This window comes from Pelmatolapia mariae, linkage group LG16_19 (genome assembly GCF_036321145.2).
Source record: "Pelmatolapia mariae isolate MD_Pm_ZW linkage group LG16_19, Pm_UMD_F_2, whole genome shotgun sequence".
In the NCBI taxonomy this organism is placed as follows: Eukaryota; Metazoa; Chordata; class Actinopteri; order Cichliformes; family Cichlidae; genus Pelmatolapia; species Pelmatolapia mariae.
In genome coordinates this window covers 17,329,490-17,349,189 of record NC_086241.1, presented here as the reverse complement: position 1 = coordinate 17,349,189, position 19,700 = coordinate 17,329,490, and the positions used below count along the sequence as shown (strand labels likewise).

Genomic DNA, 19,700 nt, shown 5'->3' with positions numbered 1-19,700 from the left:
ATGGTCAAAAATATCGTGAAAATGCACTGATGCTATCAAATAAGGCAACAGATTTTATGGCATTGCTGTGGTAAGTCTCAAATAACCTGATTAGTTTTTCAAATCTGACTTGGAGCCAACACACTGGTAGGGTTATATATTTTTCTATCCGTGCCTGATTGTCCCGTTTGTCCCACAGAACCAACCTGCCTCAACCCTGGGAAGCCCGCTGTTGCGATGTGATAAACTGGACCAGGCAGAGATCAAGAGCCTCCTCATGTGTTTCTTACATGTGCTCAAAAGCATGTCTGAGGGTAAACTCTCATCTCTATGACAGCTCCTGCGCTTCCAGCTTTACTTAATTGTTTACACTACATTTTTAAAAAAAACCCAAAAGAAGTCTCCACAGTGTCCATCTCTGTCTCTTTTAGATGCTCTGTTCACATACTGGAACAAGGCATCATCTTCTGACCTGATGGACTTCTTCACTTTAGTCGAGTAAGACATCTTCTAGAGAATAACCAGCTATAAGACGCATTGCTGAAAAACACATGGCAACTGAGTTTTTTTTTATTTTTTATACCCACTTTCCATTTCTCAGAGTTTGCCTCCATCAGTTCAGATACATGGGAAAGAGATACATTGCAAGGTAATGTTGCTGTCACCCATACAGGATTTCAGGCTTCTCAGCACTTGTTTATCATGAGAAGACAAATCAACGCAACTTGTGCATTAGGTTTTATGCAGTTTATGAGTATCCAGCTATTTGTTGTCTGTAAGCCATCATGTTGCTTACTATTGAAGGGTCTGACTGTACTGTTATTTTAATTTGATTCGATCAGAGTACACGCACTGTACTTGAATCACTGTTGGGAACTCGCCGTGACTCCCAGAAGGCTTTATGTATTCACTCTGTCTAACCCCCCACCACTGTTTCTGTCTCTGTTCACTGAAACGCTGGCAAGTTTAACATAATGAAATAAAACCTGGCTCCTGCCCTCTCCTGCTTGGGTAAGCCTGAAGGTGAAACTGAGAGCAATTGCATGATAACTTCTCACCATTAAAAGAAAAAAAGTTGCAGTGCTGTGACACATCCGACGCTTTAAGTTCATCGCCTCTCGCATTCTTACATGCATGGCTTCAGCTTAAACCAATAAATGCTGTCAGTACCACTTTGATTATTCTCAGCTTTAAACTGCATGGCAAACATGCACTCACAGCTTTACTTTCGCCTTTAAAATCTCATAAATTCAAATCGCTCCCAGGGCATTCGAGTGTTAGTTGTAAAATTTATGTATTATTTACCGTAACCTGCAGCTTCATTAACTCATCCTGTTTCCTCATCAGGAACCAGGATGGGGCAGGACCTGTTGCACATGAGCGGAAGTCTCAGACTCTTCCTGTGTCCCGTAACAGGGCGGGAATGATGCATGCCCGCTTACAGCAGCTCAGCAGCCTGGATAACTCATACACATTTAACCACAGTAAGTGCCCCCCCCTCCCCCCATACTGTACTTCTCATCAAACACTCTCCATCACAGGGCCCTCGTCCTCCTCATGCCTCTCTTTCAACATCAGCATCCTCTTCTTCTCCATCATACTATATCCCAGCAGGCTTTAGAAAACATGTGCATCAGTAAATTCAATAAAACTGGGGAGGAAGCTGTGCAGCCGTCCACTGTTAGGTGGTGATCTTGTTAAATGGCATTATTTAATAATAAGTTTCTTTGTGTTTTCAGTGTAAGAAAGATTTCAAGTATTCTTGGCATATCTGTAGACCATGGTAAGAATGTACCAGGATGTTAGGAAGTTTGCTATACTGGCTATGTTGATTTGGTTGATTTAAGAGCATGCCTGTTTTAACAGAACATCGGCTTTCAAAACCTCCTCATCCCTTTACCCAGCTCATCTTCTGCTCTCAACTTTACATTTTTACATTTCGCTTTGTGAAAGCAGTCCTCGTGAATTATGAAGGGTTTTATTCCAAAATTTCCAAAACGTTCCAGGAAAAAAATGCATGAATTTCCTTTATATAAAAAAAAAAAACAAGTTCAAATGTTGACGCTCAAATAAAATCATCACTGTAGTTTATAAAGAAAAAAATGCCTCGCCAGCTTGTGACAATTTTTCCATGAAATGCTTTAGTTTGTCAGATAATTTTGGCCTCAGTTTGGAATGAAACTCAAACTTTCATGCAGCGGCTTTGCCTCTAACGCTACGTTTTTGAGAGACATGACCATATATAACAAAGGAGAGGTTTTACATTGAGTGTACTGGTGGTGATTGAAAGAACTACAGCCTTTTCTTGTCTTTGTAGCCTACAGTCACTCGGATGCTGACGTGTTAAATCAGTCACTGCTGGAGGCCAACATTGCCACTGAAGTCTGCCTGACCGTCCTGGACACACTCAGCATCTTCATCATGAGTTTTAAGGTACCAAACAAATTCACTGTATTTTGTGTATTTACTTAATTAACCTTGTTCTGCCCCATTATTGTGAAATAAGGGCTTTTGAATCCGATGATCCTCTCTTATGCCACAGACACAGTTGTGTGCTGATCATGGCCACAGTCCACTGATGAAGAAGGTGTTTGATGTCCACCTCTGCTTCCTGCGGATCAATCAGTCAGAAACGGCACTCAAGCAGGTTTTCACTTCACTGCGCACCTTCATTTACAAGGTATGAAGGACTTACTCGCCTTATTTAATCATTTTTTTTCTGTTTGTTAACCCATGAGATGACCACGTAAGCCGCTGACTGATTTTTGTCTTCTTGACCCCTTAGTTCCCGTGCACGTTTTTTGAAGGGCGTGCAGATATGTGTGCTGCTTTCTGCTATGAGATATTGAAATGTTGCAACTCCAAGCTGAGCTCCATTCGCAGCGACGCAGCCCATCTGCTCTATTTTCTCATGAAGAGCAACTTTGACTACACTGGTCGCAAGTCCTTCGTCCGGACACATTTACAGGTGAGATAGTTGTCGCCACAGTAAAACTTTAATGTCTACCTGCCTTAACCCAAATTTTCTGGGATTCTTGAGACCACAAGGATTTTCATTCCTCTTTTGAACTGTTGACCTTTCTTTTTCTTTAGGTTGTGATTGCTGTCAGTCAGCTGATAGCAGATGTCATTGGTATAGGAAGTACTCGCTTCCAGCAGTCTCTGTCAATAATCAACAACTGTGCTAACAGTGATAAAACTATCAAGGTGAGGAACACATGTGCAACAGGTTCATCCTGGTTCAACTTAAAGAGGCCATTTGAAAACTATGCCTGAACTTAATGAATAAAATAAACCAGTTTGAATCAAGTTTGCCTAAACAAACCTAACGATGATTTAGCTCACATTAGTGCGTCATCTTCAACAGAACACAGCTTTCCCATCGGATGTCAAAGACCTAACTAAACGCATCAGAACAGTGTTGATGGCCACAGCACAGATGAAGGAGCATGAGAGAGATCCAGAGATGCTGGTGGACCTGCAGTACAGTCTCGCAAAGTCTTATGCCAGCACACCTGAGCTGCGCAAGACCTGGCTTGACAGCATGGCCCGAATCCATGTGAAGAATGGAGACCTGTCTGAGGTTTGTGGTGAAAGTCTGTGTGGCTGAATGGCCCTGGTTTTGATTTCTGTGTCTGATGTTGGGCCCAACAATCTTAAACATCAGATAGAGACTGTATTTACTTTGTATCAAAGCACCAGTGCCAGTGTGGCGTGCAGCGAGGCCCACCATCAAGTGCTGCAAACTGCCCTGTTTACTATGTGCTGCTTTTTCTAGCGATACCGATTTGCAGCATAATCGCAGCTGTTATCTACCCACGCTTATCTGACCTGACTTGTTTTTGCCGTTTGCAGGCAGCCATGTGCTATGTTCACGTTGCAGCACTGGTGGCAGAATACCTGCGGAGAAAAGGTACTTCGGTATTCTGTGATGGAAATGTTTCTCCTGCTTATTAGATAGCAGCCCTGTTGATTAAAAAAAATAAATAATGCCTGATCTTTCGGTGTTTCCAGGCATGTTCAAGCAGGGCTGCTCGGCGTTTCGTGTTGTGACTCCAAACATCGACGAAGAAGCCGCAATGATGGAGGACGTCGGAATGCAAGACGTCCACTTTAATGAAGTACTCAGATCATTTGTGCTAAAAAAGAAAAAAAGAAGAAAAAAAGAAATCACATTTGCTGGAGTAAAGCAGATTTAGTCACATCAAAAGCTGCTACTATTTCTATTTTTCTTTTATAAGAAAGAATAAATCAAAGAAGGCGACTATTTTCTTTCAGTATGTCTTTAAAATTGGTGCATTTTAATTGTGATAACATGAGCTGCTGACACGCTGTGAGCTGTGTTTCTTTTGCACTGTACACCAGCAGCTCTCCATCTCTGTTGTGCTCATCCCTCAGGACGTCTTAATGGAGCTTCTGGAGGAGTGCGCAGATGGGCTGTGGAAAGCGGAGCGTTACGAGCTCATCTCTGACATCTACAAGCTCATTATCCCCATTTATGAGAAGCGGAGGGACTTTGAGGTACAAACTCTATTTGTCGGGTGTTTTATTCACCCCGCAACAGTTCTGTTCGATTCAGGCTAAGCGTGCAGCATAAGCATTTTTTAAATCCTGATCAAGTTCACTGACTCTGCACAGAAACTGGCTCACCTGTATGACACGCTGCATCGAGCGTACAGCAAGGTGACGGAGGTCATGCATACTGGGAAGAGGATGCTGGGCACGTACTTCAGAGTGGCTTTCTTTGGCCAGGTGAGTTCAACTAGCTTAAACTCATTCACACTTGATTTCACTAAAGAAATCCTTCTAATATCTGTATGAAGCACGGCAGCTGCTGAGGAGGTTAAGTTTTGTTTTGTTTTGGGGGTTTTTTTGTTACGATTATTATGCTGACGAGCATGACCACATGCTGTGGTGTTTTCAGACCCGCTCTAATACACCTCTCTGCTTCTTTTTAATCCTCTTTGAAGGCAGCGGTAAGTTATGCAGTAGACCCCGTGAGCCCTTGTGAGCGGCCAGAGTCTGTGTGTGACGTTGGTGTTGCTTCAATTCATTGCACTTTTCAGCCATAGTTTGTTGCTTCGAGCTACAGTAGCAGGCAGTCAGCGCTGCTGCTTCCGTTTGGGAGAATGTTTTGCATGGCACTCATTTACTCATCAAGTGTTTATGCTTTAGTTTGCTAAGTTTTAGTAATGACTGTTATTTTAAGGATTATTAATTAATTTCTTGGATGTGGTTGCTTCTATCTTTGAGATGTTTTTAGAAATAGATGGCATTGAATTTCTTCACAGTATAGGTTTCTGGTATAACAGTAATTTCATTTTTTTTATTTTTTTATGTGTGTGTGTGTTGTCCACACCCCTGTAGCAGTACCAGTTTACTGACTCAGAGGCTGAGGTAAATCAATATGAAAGCCAACCTTTCAGTTGGAACTGCAGTGACGTTTTAGGCTGTGTTGTGCTCCTTTGCTAATGCAGTCAGTGCTGTTTCACGTGCATTGCTTATCTTCTAGTCCTTTAATTCCTCGTATTTTCCAGCTTTAGTGCTATCCTAATCTTTGCAGGAAACAGCTGAAGGGCTAATAAATCTCACTGGCATTCCCATTCCCATTTACATTCAAGACAAATAACTAACATGCACTGACTGTGTGAAATTCATGTACCCATGTCGGTCCTTTGGCGTGTCTCACATCAACGACCTAAGACTGGCTTTTTTGTAGTTTTGGTCTCTGTGCTTAAATGTTTAATAGACGGTTGTGGATAGTTTGGAGTCGGCCAAATTCTCATATCTTTAAAAAAAATGTCTTGACTGAAATGACTCCCACTCACAACCCATGAATGGTTTGATGTGGTATTATCTGTTAGATAAACGCTGCGTTTTCATTTAGTCTGACAATTTGAAAGTATCTTATATGGGTTTTTCCTCTTTTATTTTTTTAGGGCTTCTTTGAAGATGAAGATGGGAAGGAGTATATCTACAAAGAACCCAAATTCACGCCTCTTTCAGAGATTTCTCAGCGGCTCCTCAAGTTATACTCTGATAAGTTTGGTCAGGAGAATGTGAAGATGATTCAGGACTCTGGGCGGGTGAGACTTTTGTTAATTTATCGTTTATTTTTAGTTATTTATTTATTTTGCGCAGGCTGATGCAGTTTTAAAACTCATGCATTCTCTGCAGATCAACCCCAAAGACCTGGACTCAAAGTACGCGTACATCCAAGTGACACATGTGACTCCATACCTGGAGGAGAAGGAGCTGGTCGACAGGAAAACGGACTTTGAAAAGAGCCACAACATCCGTCGATTTGTGTTCGAGATGCCTTTCACCATTTCGGGCAAAAAGCAAGGCGGTGTGGAGGAGCAGTGCAAACGCAGGACTATACTTACCAGTAAATACCCTGCTTATATTTATGTTGTAGTGGAACGTGGATTCAGTCAAACAGCGTTGACTTTCAGTCTTCAGGTTGTGTCTTGTTAGATGTCTCTTGCCTGGATAAACATCAGTGTTTTCAAAATACAGTGATCTGATAAATACAGGATAAACCCATTATCAGACTTCAACTGCTCTTTCTGATTAAAGTCTACTTAATCACTTTATATCCTAAATGTTAGATACTTTTTTGTCTCTCTAATTATTGGCTGCCTCCTCCTATTTTTGAAGGGAGTGGGTTGTGGGGTTTTTTGGGCAGGACAAGAGAGCAAGTCTGCCTTGAACTGTTCATTACACACGTAATTTTGTCCATTTATTTTAGTCACTGTGGATGAATGAAGATCTTGATTAGATTTTGAACATGTCAGCTGTTTTTTCATGGACATTTCGTAATCCTAATCGGATTTTATTCGTTTATAGTGCAAAAGATTCAAAAGTTCAAGCACGTCTTCTTATCTTTATTATGTGGCGGCTTTCACAGGCTGTACAGATCCCGAGCTGCAAAACTAAGAAAATCTGTCTATTCGCCATTCACCACTAACCTCATTGTGTTTTCTCTCCTCCAGCCACTCATTGTTTTCCGTATGTAAAGAAACGGATCGCGGTGATGTATCAACACCATACTGATCTGAGCCCCATCGAGGTTGCCATCGACGAGATGAGCAAGAAGGTGGCTGAGATCAAACAGCTCTGCTCCTCCAGCGAGGTCGACATGATCCGTCTGCAGCTCAAACTGCAGGGCAGCATCAGCGTCCAGGTGCCTGCTTTTAAGTTCTGTGAAACGTAAAAGCAACACAATACAAACCTGACATACAATTCTCACAAAAAACATCTATCACATCCGCCCTCAGGTAAATGCAGGACCTCTTGCGTATGCCAGAGCTTTTCTCGATGATACATGTGCCAAGAAATATCCTGATAACAAGGTCAAACAGTTGAAAGAGGTCTTCAGGTGAGATGTCGCTGACTTACGTGAGGGTGTGAGTGCCACGTTTGCATATCTTTGTGGGGACCAACAGCCCTTATGGGGACAAAATTCCCGTCCCCACAAGTTTGAAGGCATTTTTGAGGCTCAATGTCCTTTTAGTCTCAGGGTTACAATTAGGTTATGGTTAGGTTTAGGGTTAAGGTTAGACTTCATTTTTGATGGTTGGGGTCAGGGTAAGCAGCTAGGCAAAGCATTATGTCAATTAGATGTCCTCACAAAGATATGAAAACGTGTGTGTGTGTGTGTGTGTGTGTGTGTGTGTGTGTGTGTGCGTGTGTGTGTGTGTGTGTGTGTGTGTGTGCAAAGATTGATCAGATCTCCCTTTAGCACATTTTAACACTGTTTTTGCGATCAGGCATTTTGTGGATGCGTGTGGCCACGGTTTGGGCATTAATGAACGACTGATCAAAGAGGACCAGCAGGAGTACCACGACGAGATGAAAGCCAACTACAGAGAACTAGCCAGAGAGCTGTCCATCATCATGCACGAACAAGTAAGTACATTAGCTGTTGCTCAGCCCAAGTAATAGTGTAATTACATTGAGCGTTGCTAATGCTATACCTGTAATCTGACTCTGAATTAGGGTTTTGGCAGGTAGACGGTGTGTCATTTATTATATGATTGATTAAGTGATAATGGGCTCTTTGATAACATCACTCTGTTTTCTCTTTGTGCTGACATGAGCAGATATGATGGTAATGAAAGAAGAATACGTGTGCAATAAAGACAGTTGATAATTGTTGGTTCCATCAGATGTCTGACAACTTAAGGATTTTAGTTTATGTTTCCAAACCAGAACACCTGATGGTACAAAGTAGCTTGAGGTGGAATTGGTGTACACATTACATTTTAGACTATAAAACAGACTCAAACATTAATAAGTATTTGTTCTCAATTCTAATTTGCCAAATGTTTCTTAATAATATCATTCAAATTTTTTTAAAGCTGGTAAAGCTAGAGGTCCATCTCTTGACCTTAAAAACACTAGATAGATTGATACACAGTTATCTCATCAGGCCACTGACCTATCTTTACATCCCTGCAATAAATCTGAAATTAGCCACACATAAAATATTCTTACATATGTGATGCTAATTACATTAACAATCACATGATTGTTTTAGTCAGCTCACCGGGAAATTGCAAAAAGTGCCCTTTGCAAAGACTGAAGCCATTAACATTCAAGTATTTCAACTCTATTGCAGCAATTTCCAAAATCAAAACTTAAAACATTCCTATTCTAAATATACTTGTTCCAGCGTCTGGCTACACCAACAATCACGTATTGGCTTTTTTTTTCTGTTTTGGCTTGCCAAGTTATTGTCTTGCACGCATACACAGTATGTACCGTGTATATGCATGTACATATATGTGTGTACATTACATGTATTTGAGTGTGAATTAACAGTATGTTTGTGGATCAGATTCAGAATGTGTGTGCTTTGTAACATCAATTTACATTATTTGTTTATGTACATACATACATGCACAAATTTATCTTCTGCTTTCAGATTTTTCGTGTGTGTGTGTGTGTGTTTTGTGGATTGATTGTTTTTACCTAGCTGTTTTTGGTTTCATGTATGTGTTAAGCTTCCTGATTGGAAATACTTTAATACCTTTGCTTTAAATTAGCTTTATATGCTTGGTTAATATACAGCTACAGCAAGCTAGTTAGCTTAACCTGAGACAAAACCTCGAAAGGGAGGAAAAACTGTTTGCCTGGCTCTGTTCAAAGCCAACTAATAGCCTGACATGTTAATTAGTTAATTAGAAGTGCTAACTGACAGTTTTTGTTACCATTTAGACAGAAGTTGCTGTTTCCTCTTGTTTCGAGTCTGTTTGCCTAGCTAAGCTAGCTGTGTTCCATCTGTAGCGTTATATTTTTGCATATATACATGAGAGTAGTATCAGTGTCCTCATCAACTTTTAGCAAGAAAGCTAACTAGAGCAATGTTAAAAATGAGATTCACTTGCAGTAACTGTTTGCTAAGACTGTCTGTTCTTCCCTACACACTCTTTTCTTTCCAGATCATTCCAGTGGAGGATGGCATGAAAAGCGTTCTCCCAGACTCGCTTCACATCTTTAATGCCATCAGTGGCACACCAACCAGTGCCACCATCCAGGGCATTCCCAGCTCATCCTCTGTGGTTTGATGTCAGCCTGGGTGAAACTCAGAGCTGTCTAAGCCTGCCAACGCAGGCATGCCAGTGACGCCATATTATCACTCCAGAACTTAATCCTGCTTCTCAGCCTAGAGAGAAACTGATGGGAAAAACAGACAAGTCTCATTTTTCTATTTTCTGTCTGGCCACCGACGACCAATATGAGCAAGGCACTGGACCTGTTTAACATGGATAATGGGGCATGGTGGCTGTGTGATGGAGGTGGGGGGAGGACAAAGATGAGACTCTGTGCAGCAGAGATGACAGGACACGGACTTTGTTCCTCCTTTATGATGACGTGATGCTTGATAAGACATAACCTGTCTTGTCTTTACCTGTTTCTACCTGAAAAGACTGAGCAGTGTTTTCTTTAAAAACATTCCTGTTGGGATTTTTTTAATATGCATGTCACTACATTACACCTACACTCTCCCAACAGTCCATTTTTGTTTATTTTGATAATGTTTCACAATGTTTTTTTATGGACAATATTTCACTTTTATAAGCCACTGTATTGATGTCTTGATTAATGGTATATGCTGCATACATCAGTGCTCCTCTCCCTGTACATGAAGGTATATTTCTAGAAAAATGCAATTTTGGAATAAGGGCCTGCTACGATGTAACATTAGCATTCAACCTTAAATCACTTTGATGTCTTAGAATGGGAGAGTTTTAAAGTATTTAAAGCCATTGCATACAAAAAGGTATATTCCACGTTGTGTATTAATGTGTATATAAAACAAGGAGTGTGTGCAATATTTGCAAAGTATCTTGCTGTGTGCGGCTCATACACTGTAAAGATTACGTTCACCTTCTTGCCAAAGCGATGAGGTGTTGGGAAAGGACGCCTACTGTGCAAGTAATATGAAAATTTTATCATTTTATGTTCCAGAAATTGTCTTTTATTTGGGCAGAAATGTTTTTTTTTTGTTTTGTTTTTTTACTTTATTTAACACAAGTCACTGTTCTGCTGTAAACAAAGATGCTTTTAAATAAAATACACTCATTTCTCTGCATTTGCATCCATAGGTCATTATTTGTTTTACTTGGTGGTATTTTGTGGTATTCTCACACTTGGCTCACTTGTGAAATAAGTGGAAAATAAACCTTATTATTCTCAGGGATCATTGCTGACTCCCTAGCTCCCATATCTCATGTTCCCACCCATCATAAAAATAACACAGTCAGCAGTGTGAAAAGATGATCAAGGGTTAATAAAAAGCAATATTACAGGAAACATTCCCACTCCCACTAGTGAACAGAGAAAGATAAATGATCTGCTCCCTGCAGGAAGCTTAAAGGGATTTTATGCTATAGCAGAAAGCAGGTGATAGCTTCACATCATGGCAGGTAAGACTAAAAGAAATGCATTATTATGTACTCTTTCATTTTGATTCACAGAACACAAATATTCTGCTGCACAACATGAACATGTGCACAGAGGGAGAAGTTAACAGAAAGAAAACAAGTTCCATGTTCTTAACTTAAAAACTTAAACTCTTCATTCTGTAACAGGTGAGTGCACCTGTCAGGACAAAGATCCCAAACATATTAGGATCTCAGATTTATTTATTAATGCAATTTGCACTACAGTCTTACACAGTTTCAGTCTTATTTTTACAGTTTTTCTTTTCTTTGTTTTTTTTTTTTCTATCATCGTTGTGTACCTATATTTACCAGGCGCCAGTGACACCTTTTTAAAAACTGCACTGTTTTTTTTTTTTTTAATAGACTGTACTATTTTTATTCTTTATCCTGCTACTGTAACACAATAATATTCTTTGTGGGATCAATAAAGTATCTATCTACATATCTATCGCTCTCTTGTTTACTGCACACAATGAATAATTGACAGATAAATGCTTTTTTTTATATAACACTAAGGAAGTTGGTAGGCCTGTATATTAGTCTCTTATTTCTGTTTTTTAATCATAATAAGAATTACATTCATTTTTGCATAGACAAAGAAGATCCCAAGAAACAAGGGAAAGGTAAAGGAAAGGTAAAGTACAGTTTTGGGTTTTTTATACAACTACATAAGAACAAAGGAGACGTCAGCACTTTATACACCAACTCTGTATTATTACTGCAATAAATACCAATAAAGCTATAAAGATATATTTTTGTTAACTAAATGTTAGTACCTCTGTAAAAACCTCAGTTCGGCACTAAAGTTATTTATGCTTCTACGTTGCATATACTGTACTTTGCTATTCATTCTTCTTCTATATTTATGTAATTAAGCGCTACATTTTGACAAATTAGTCTTGTACTTTAAGCATTTCAGTGTTTATCTGCAATCATTGTGTTTTTTATTCTACTATATTGATTTTATCAGCAAATTTCTTCTTATTTATTTTGCAGCGATACATTCAAATCTATTAGTAAATTGTGCTAAGATATTCAAATTAAGCTACCTAGTAGTGCCTAGTAGTAACTACTGTTAACCAGTTGTAAACAGTTGGCTAGAATAATTATACTGATTCCACAAACTCTCTGGGTACTCCTCAACACCGTCGATTCAGCATTATGCAGGTCCAAGTATTTTTTTGTTTTAGTTTTCGTTTTGTACGCTTTTATTTTGGTGTGGTGTTCATCCTTTTACTTTTTCACCACCCACCAGAGCAAAGATGTGTGTGGCTACCCACTCAGTATCTTCTTCATTGTTGTGAATGAGTTCTGCGAAAGGTTCTCCTACTATGGAATGCGAGGTGAGAACATTTCATCCAGGAACCATGAATAATGTAGCCATGACAGTGAACACAGACACTTGAATTACTAAGTAGCCTACTTAACCCTCGGATTTTTGTGCTTAAACCAACCCTTTATTTGATTGTTTAGGAGGATAACACTATTGCATGAACTACAACAGTCCTTATTAGCATAATTTAAGGCAACATCAAAACCTGTGCCATAAATAATGTACATTTGATTTTAAATAAGAAGGCCTCTTTTCCCTGTCTGTCCACAGCTGTGCTGGTGTTGTACTTTAAGTACTTCTTGCAGTGGGATGAAGACTTGGCCACATCCATCTACCACACTTTTGTGGCTCTCTGCTACTTGACCCCTATCCTTGGGGCCATTGTGGCTGACTCCTGGCTGGGAAAGTTCAAGTGAGTGGCAAGATCAAGTTCCTCTTTAATGCATGAAGACATTTATCATCCTATTATTTCTTGTAGCCTTATTATTGTGGCAGAATCTAAATGAGTATAGCTACAGCGCTTACCCGACCATCCTCTTTTTGCACCAAGGTAACTTCAATTCTACTGAACTGATTAGAAACATATTCGCAGATACTGATAACTGTGTAATAATACGACAGACAAAAGTCATTTAACTGAATACTTTTACACATAATAGTACAAAATTTGTATTAGTCTTCTAATGAATAAAATGCTCATAATTAAATGCAGAATGTTCATTTGTAAAGAGGAGTGGAGCCTTTACTTAAGGAACGTACATGTGTACTTTCTCACTGCTCTGTTTTTCAATCTTCCTCACTCAGGACTATCATCTACTTGTCCATTGTCTATACGATTGGACAGGTTGCAATGGCTGTCAGTGCAGTTCATGACATTACCGACTCAAACAGAGATGGGACACCAGACAACATGACCTTTCATGTGTGGGTATCTTTTCTTCTGAAGTTTTAAATCACTGAGTCACAGTTTCCATCATATATTTCTACAATGCACCACGCTCATTCACTTCTTCCTCACATTCAGTGCGTTGTCCATGGTGGGTCTCTTCCTCATTGCTCTGGGCACTGGTGGCATTAAACCCTGTGTGGCTGCCTTTGGTGGAGACCAATTTAGTGAGCACCAGGTTAGACTGTTAACTTTCTCAAAATACTTTCTTTGGCTGAGTCTTCTTCTAATGTTTAATCTCTGGCATGTGGTTGAACGTGTAATTTCAGCATCCATAGTTCAAGTATTTTATTGCATGTAATATATCCCCTTGTTCCCCCTGGTTTCTATGCAACTCTCCATTATCAAATTCTGTGATAATAAAAATGAGCTCAGATAAATTGCAAAGTCATCACTCACTTTCTCACGATGACAATTCTAAAACTGACGAACAGGTATACCTATTACTATGTTCTTATTTCACCTGTTAGCATGCTAACATTTTCTACATTCAAGCAAAACACAAATTAAAGATGTGACTGATGGGAATTATGAGTATTATGTCAAATTTGAGGTGATGGTGGTTAATGATGGGTAGCACTACTACATGTGTGGCTCCTGAAGAAGGGGTCTAGGAAATCTGTCTGTAAAGTCCAAGAAATCTTTGTCTCTGGGTTGTGAACATTACAGTTTAAAAATAAGAAAAAAATCTGAGGGAAAGACAAAAGCGTGTCACATCTGTATAACGTGCTGTTCATCAAAATATGGAATAAATCTAAAATTAAACATGAACTATTTTATGATACACAATATGATATAAAAGCTAAAAATTATAGTAATTAGGAAGTGAATGTATTCAAGCTTTATAAGTGGGACACACCTGATTAAACCACCAGTATAACACAGCCAAGTGTAGTGTGAGTAATGTTAGAGATCTATATTCTTGGCTAAACAGGTGTTTGATGTTGTTAGAGGACTGCAATCCTAAATTGGTGGTTAAGTTACTATAGTTACCAAATTGTTCATTTTCCTCAATCTTGTAACCATGTAGCCTTGAGAGAACCATGGGTTTAACTAATAGTTGTTATTTAATATTTAAATGGTGGAACATCTGACCAGAAGCCTAGAATTACCACTTATATAGCTATACTAAGCTTATGCTGTAACCCTTTTATATTATGAGTTTAATACAACTCGACCACCTTTTCAAAGACATACACCGACAAGGCAGCGGTTTACATAGATATTTATCACTTTAGTATTTGTACTGTTTGCAAAACACATTACTGACTTGTCTTTCTACACAGGATAAGCAAAGGAGAACTTTCTTCTCTGTATTCTACCTATGTATCAATGGTGGGAGTCTCCTGTCAACCATTATCACTCCAATCCTGAGAGGTAGGCATATAAAGTAAAATATCAAGTTCAAGTGCTATAAACATGCAGGAATGACAACAATTACATTCTAACAATCATGCAGGGAAAAGTGCTTGTCTTTAGTTGAAGTTGTAGTTGAATGAAAGTTGTTTGCCTCTATCTGCAGGTCAGGAGTGCGGCATCTACAGTCAGCAGAAATGTTATTCCCTGGCGTTCGGTGTCCCCGCAGCATTAATGGTGGTTGCACTCGGTATGTCTAAATTATTAGGACACTAATTCAAAACATGAAGCAAAATGTAAAGGGTGGGTAAATAAACTGTATTCTGAAACTAATGATTTGCCCATGATGTTCCCTTAACAGTGGTGTTTATTGTCGGGAGTGGTATGTACTACAAAGCTGAACCGGAGGGAAACATAATGCTGGATGTGTGTAAATGTATTGGGGTAAGTCGTTTATATAAGCCTTTTCTGCATTCATGTAATCAGCCATAAATGCTACTCTAAAAATCAATGTTTCTAAAAACATTATTACTCTTTGCTCTTCTCTCAGTTTGCCATTAAAAACCGCTACAGGCACAGGAGCAAACAGTACCCCAAGAGAGAGCACTGGATGGACTGGGCAGAGGAAAATTATGATGTAAGTTTCATTTCATATATTTCTCTAATATCTTATAAGAAGAATGTTGTTTTGTTTACATTCACTCTGCCTGTTTTGTAGAAACTCCTGATTGCTCAAATCAAAATGGTGCTGAAAGTCCTCTTTTTATACATCCCACTGCCAATGTTCTGGACCCTATTTGACCAAAAGGTACAGTAAATTTTGTTTTTAATTTAAATGGCTTTCATTTAAATCACTTGCTGCTAAGAGGAAATTAAAATTGTGGTCTAATTTAAAGGGATCCAGATGGACGCTGCAAGCTACCACAATGAATGGATACTTTGTAAGTTTGGTTAAAAAAAAAAAAAAAATGCGGCGAAAAGTAATCATAATAATTGACCAATATAGTGTGTTCATGTTATAATATTGTTCTTGTGTCTGCAGGGGAAACTTGTTATACAGCCCGATCAAATGCAGGTAAGTTAAAGCAGCTTCATCATATTAAGTTAAAATGACATAATACATTTTATTTAAGAGGATACTAACGATGCAGTAATATTTTTTAAGACTTTCAACCCCATCTTGATCCTGACTCTGGTACCTATTATGGACAGCATAATCTACCCCCTGATTAAGAAATGTGGCTTTAACTTTACGTAAGTGAGAAATACAATGAACTACGTTCAGTATCTGTGGTTTACATGTTTCATAACAGCATAACATTAACTTCAAAGGGTTATTAAAAGACCTTTACTGTTACGGTTTTGATTTGCTATCAAAGTTCATCATTATAAATCAGCTCCATTTAATATTTTTCGTCAAATGGTCGATGATGAAATTACAGTTAATTCCACGTCTGGAAGCTAGCAGGTGGTTGGTCCACGTTAGCATAGCTCTGCTGCCCCATAACTTCTACACAGCCTGTGATTTTATAGATGTTACAAATACAAAAATGTCCATAGTTTAATCATTCATGACTCACTGAATAATAACTGACCTTTCTGAAATGTCAGGTGTTCTGTCCAGAAAATCTTTTGGTCTAATAACAGTGGTCTAATGCTACAATGCTTTTTAGGCTGTTTTGAGATGTGATTCAAACTCCTATGCTGAAAATGACTGTGTTAAGCTAACTCACTGTTAGCAGTAATTTCATCAATATTGAGCCTAAGGAGCTGTATGAATCATGTTGCTTTTCAACAAAAACGGAAGACAGGGAAAGGAAGAGCTTGCACACCTTTTTCTATTTCTACACAATCTAAATAAAACACCAAATTTTCATGTTAATGTTGAATTTTCAGATATTAGATGACTTTAAAAGAAAACTATTCTCTTCGTTTAAAATAAACTTTTATATATATATATAAAATCACAAATTAGTAACAAAACTTCATGTTAATCCAACAGACCACTAAAAAGAATGACAGTGGGGATGTTTCTGGCTGCTATGGCTTTTGTCTGTGCTGCTTTGGTCCAGGTTGAAATTGATGTGAGTAGAAAAAGATATGTGTTGTAAAATAAGCAAAATTTTAATTCACTTCATTTAATTGACTCTTTGAGTTTTGAAAAACAAACACTTATTCCTTGTTTTTCAGAAAACGTTGCCAGTGTTTCCATCTGCCTCCCAGAGTCAGTTGAAATTACTTAACATGGGCAGCAGCGCAGTCACAGTCAAGCTGCCGGGCAACGAGTCGCTGACTCTTAATGCAGCTCAGGTATGTCGTCTTATTTATAACACTATACGGTCTATTAACGAATTGAAAATGACATGAAAACGTGTTTATGTACAAATTATTACCACTGTTTGACCTTCTTAAACACTTTCTCGGTTTTCCAGGCCAGTGACAAATACTTCACATTTGAAACAGAGCAAATCATCGTTTCAGTTGGCAGCCCTGGGATGACACAAACCATCTTCTTGGAGAAGAAATCCAGACAAACTCTTCTTATTCCCTCAGATATTAGTGATGAATGGCTTCTGGTGAGTGATAATGAATTCAAAGACACACAATAGGACTTTTAATTGTTAAATTATTAAGTATGCAATGTTATATTTTCACAGACTAAGGACTTGACTTCCAAGCCAGAACAAGGTAACAATGAAATCCGGTAAGTGAAATTTAAATTGTTTTAACCTTTTATCAAGTCAGAAAATCATAATCACAATCATAATCTTTATGTGCTACATAAATCATTGAAAATGCTAGGAACTGCATACACTGATGTAACTTTATTAATGCTGTTGCTCACCATGTAAATATTTCAGATTTGTAAATGGAATGAACATGCCTGTGAACGTGACCACTTCTGCAGTGGACTTGGGACTAATTGAGCCATTTTATTACTCCAATTATTCCAAAATAAAGAATGGAGAGTAAGGATTATATTTCTACTTTAACTAATTTGCTGTTTTTACACAGCAATAATTTATGCAAACAGTACTACAGTTTCTCAGCAATATTTTCTTTTCTAATGATCAGGACCAAATTCTCCTTGTTGAGTGGTTCACAGTCATGCGAATACATTAAGGACTTTGGATTTGGAAGTTCATACACTTTCTTCATACCCAGCACTTTTGTCTTTGGAGCAAATGTAAGTCTTCCAAATGGTTTTAATATCATGAATTTTGATCATCCAAAGAAGAAATAAAAAGAAAGAGAAAAGAGCACCAAATGAACAAAAACAGACAAATAATGGAAATGTTGGTGTTATTGTGCTTTATCTTGGGGATTTTCACATGTAAAAATTAAACATTTCCATCTATTTATTCTAGTGTCAGGACTCTATTACTGTGGTAGAGGACATAGAACCCAACTCAGTTCACATGGCCCTGCAGATCCCACAGTACTTCTTCATAACTGCTGGTGAAGTGATGTTTTCAGTTACTGGTCTGGAGTTCTCTTACTCACAGGTACATTTATAGAAAATGACAAGTGAATTAGTCTATGAAATAGTTTCTTTCTCCATTACTTTTGTCATTTTGGGTCCCTTTTTTGTGACTTTAGGCACCTAGTAACATGAAAGCGGTGCTGCAAGCCGGCTGGTTGTTTACAGTTGCTGTTGGTAACTTCATAGTCCTGATTGTGGCTGAGATTGCAAAACTTCCCAACAAAGTAAGAAAAAAATGCAGCACATATCAAACATGCAGAAGCCATGCATGTGCAAAAATGCTAACATTGTATTTGTATTTGTCCCCCTGTCTCTCTCCTCTTCTTTCACAGTGGGCAGAGTACGTCCTTTTTGCGTCTCTCTTAGTTTTAGTGTGCATCATCTTTTCCATTATGGCGTATTTCTACACTTATATTGACCCTTCAGAAATTGAGGACCAGTTTAGGAAAAAGGTTGATGACGATGAAGATGATAAAGACAAGCATCAGAAGGCAGAGATCGAGATGGTCAGGAGAGACTCAGCTGAAAGCTACAATGACAATTACAAACAATCCAAAATGTGAACATTTTAAGATATAAGCAGATCATTTAAAAAAAATGCAATATTAGTAAATAAGAGAAAGTGTACAGGGGAGAGTGTGTGTGTTGTGTGTGTCTGTGAAATATTTTATATTGTTATGGCAGAGGCATGTCTTTTACCATTACATTCATATAAACAATAGTAATTAAAAAGAGAATAATGTAAGAACAATTATATGTCATGGGATATAATTGCTTTTTTATATATATGTGTGTAAGCTGTGATAAAAAATGATTAAATAATCATTATCATTATTCATAATCATTCATCCTTTCCATGTGTTTCTCATTCAGTCTTCAAGTCAAAAAGCACCAATATCACGCAACAAAAACCTGTGTTATCAGTTGTGGAAGTATTCTTGCCATTGCACTGGTGATTGAGACAGAAAATCTTATATTATTTTAGGAAGAGTATAATTTACTATTGCCTTTACTAATATGTCCAATATTTGGGCAAAACATCATCTGCTGCTTGTTTAAATAATTACAGTGAAATGCTGGCAAGCCCACACATGTGAACATAAAATGTTCAAATATCAGAAAATGATTAGCAAAATCGTTACTAACTAAATGATAAAGTTTGCAATGTAATGTTTTTTTTTTTATGTTAGTTTGTTTTTGTTTTTCAGTTAATACACTGTTGGTGAAATCATACTTTGGAGTGTAATTAGTTCAGATGTCAAATAACTGTGGTACCTAATCATAAACTTCTCATGCTGCTGTATTACTACTTGTTTTGTATAATATAAAATTTCCCTTACAGCTTCCATGTAAGTAAGTTATAACATTTTCAGGTAGCTACGGTAGATATTTTTTCCTTTTATGTAGGTAAGACAGATCATTGGAATATAAAACACTGGATTTATAGTGGAGAGACACATGCCAGGTTTAGTACCCCAGTCCCATGATAGAGCCATACTGCAAGTGAAAGAGTTTCATAGTTGACATTGATGTGTTGTAAATGACCAGCAGTTTTATAGTGTAAAATTTCCTTTCTCTGGACATTTCATCACATACCTCTGTTGCAGCACACTGAAAGAAACCACTGTCTTGAGAAAAACAGTGAGAAAA

At 38.2% G+C, this 19,700-nt stretch overlaps 2 protein-coding genes across 9 annotated transcripts in view; both read left to right on the top strand.

Annotated features, from left to right (window-relative positions):
• zmp:0000001200 (dedicator of cytokinesis protein 9) overlaps positions 1–11,375 on the top strand; it is a 74,119-nt gene extending 62,744 nt beyond the window's left edge. For 4 of the 8 annotated variants that reach the window (XM_063498481.1, XM_063498475.1, XM_063498477.1 and 1 more), the window contains 19 exons: positions 179–293; positions 411–477; positions 581–628; positions 1,327–1,463; positions 2,297–2,412; positions 2,522–2,659; positions 2,765–2,947; positions 3,073–3,186; positions 3,347–3,562; positions 3,835–3,892; positions 3,994–4,100; positions 4,378–4,500; positions 4,618–4,731; positions 5,919–6,065; positions 6,157–6,367; positions 6,975–7,165; positions 7,260–7,360; positions 7,752–7,890; positions 9,426–11,375. In XM_063498481.1, coding sequence (XP_063354551.1) covers positions 179–293; positions 411–477; positions 581–628; positions 1,327–1,463; positions 2,297–2,412; positions 2,522–2,659; positions 2,765–2,947; positions 3,073–3,186; positions 3,347–3,562; positions 3,835–3,892; positions 3,994–4,100; positions 4,378–4,500; positions 4,618–4,731; positions 5,919–6,065; positions 6,157–6,367; positions 6,975–7,165; positions 7,260–7,360; positions 7,752–7,890; positions 9,426–9,551 — 2,451 coding nt within the window. In that variant the 3' untranslated portion in view covers positions 9,552–11,375. Of the gene's footprint in view, positions 1–178; positions 294–410; positions 478–580; positions 629–1,326; positions 1,464–2,296; positions 2,413–2,521; positions 2,660–2,764; positions 2,948–3,072; positions 3,187–3,346; positions 3,563–3,834; positions 3,893–3,993; positions 4,101–4,377; positions 4,501–4,617; positions 4,732–5,346; positions 5,377–5,918; positions 6,066–6,156; positions 6,368–6,974; positions 7,166–7,259; positions 7,361–7,751; positions 7,891–9,425 lie in introns of all 8 variants that reach the window. The other 4 variants (XM_063498482.1, XM_063498478.1, XM_063498474.1 and 1 more) reach the window with 2 other exon arrangements.
• Positions 11,376–12,252: 877 nt separating this feature from the next.
• Positions 12,253–18,613, top strand: slc15a1a (solute carrier family 15 member 1a). The gene is made up of 21 exons (XM_063497897.1): positions 12,253–12,274; positions 12,535–12,676; positions 13,069–13,188; positions 13,289–13,388; positions 14,497–14,587; positions 14,733–14,816; positions 14,928–15,010; positions 15,117–15,203; positions 15,285–15,374; positions 15,463–15,507; positions 15,609–15,641; positions 15,732–15,820; positions 16,569–16,650; positions 16,757–16,876; positions 16,999–17,142; positions 17,224–17,270; positions 17,428–17,535; positions 17,642–17,753; positions 17,935–18,072; positions 18,167–18,274; positions 18,383–18,613. The coding sequence occupies exons 1-21, from the start codon at positions 12,268–12,270 to the stop codon at positions 18,611–18,613; spliced, it is 2,061 nt and encodes a 686-aa protein (XP_063353967.1). The 5' UTR covers positions 12,253–12,267.
• Positions 18,614–19,700: the final 1,087 nt, after the last annotated feature.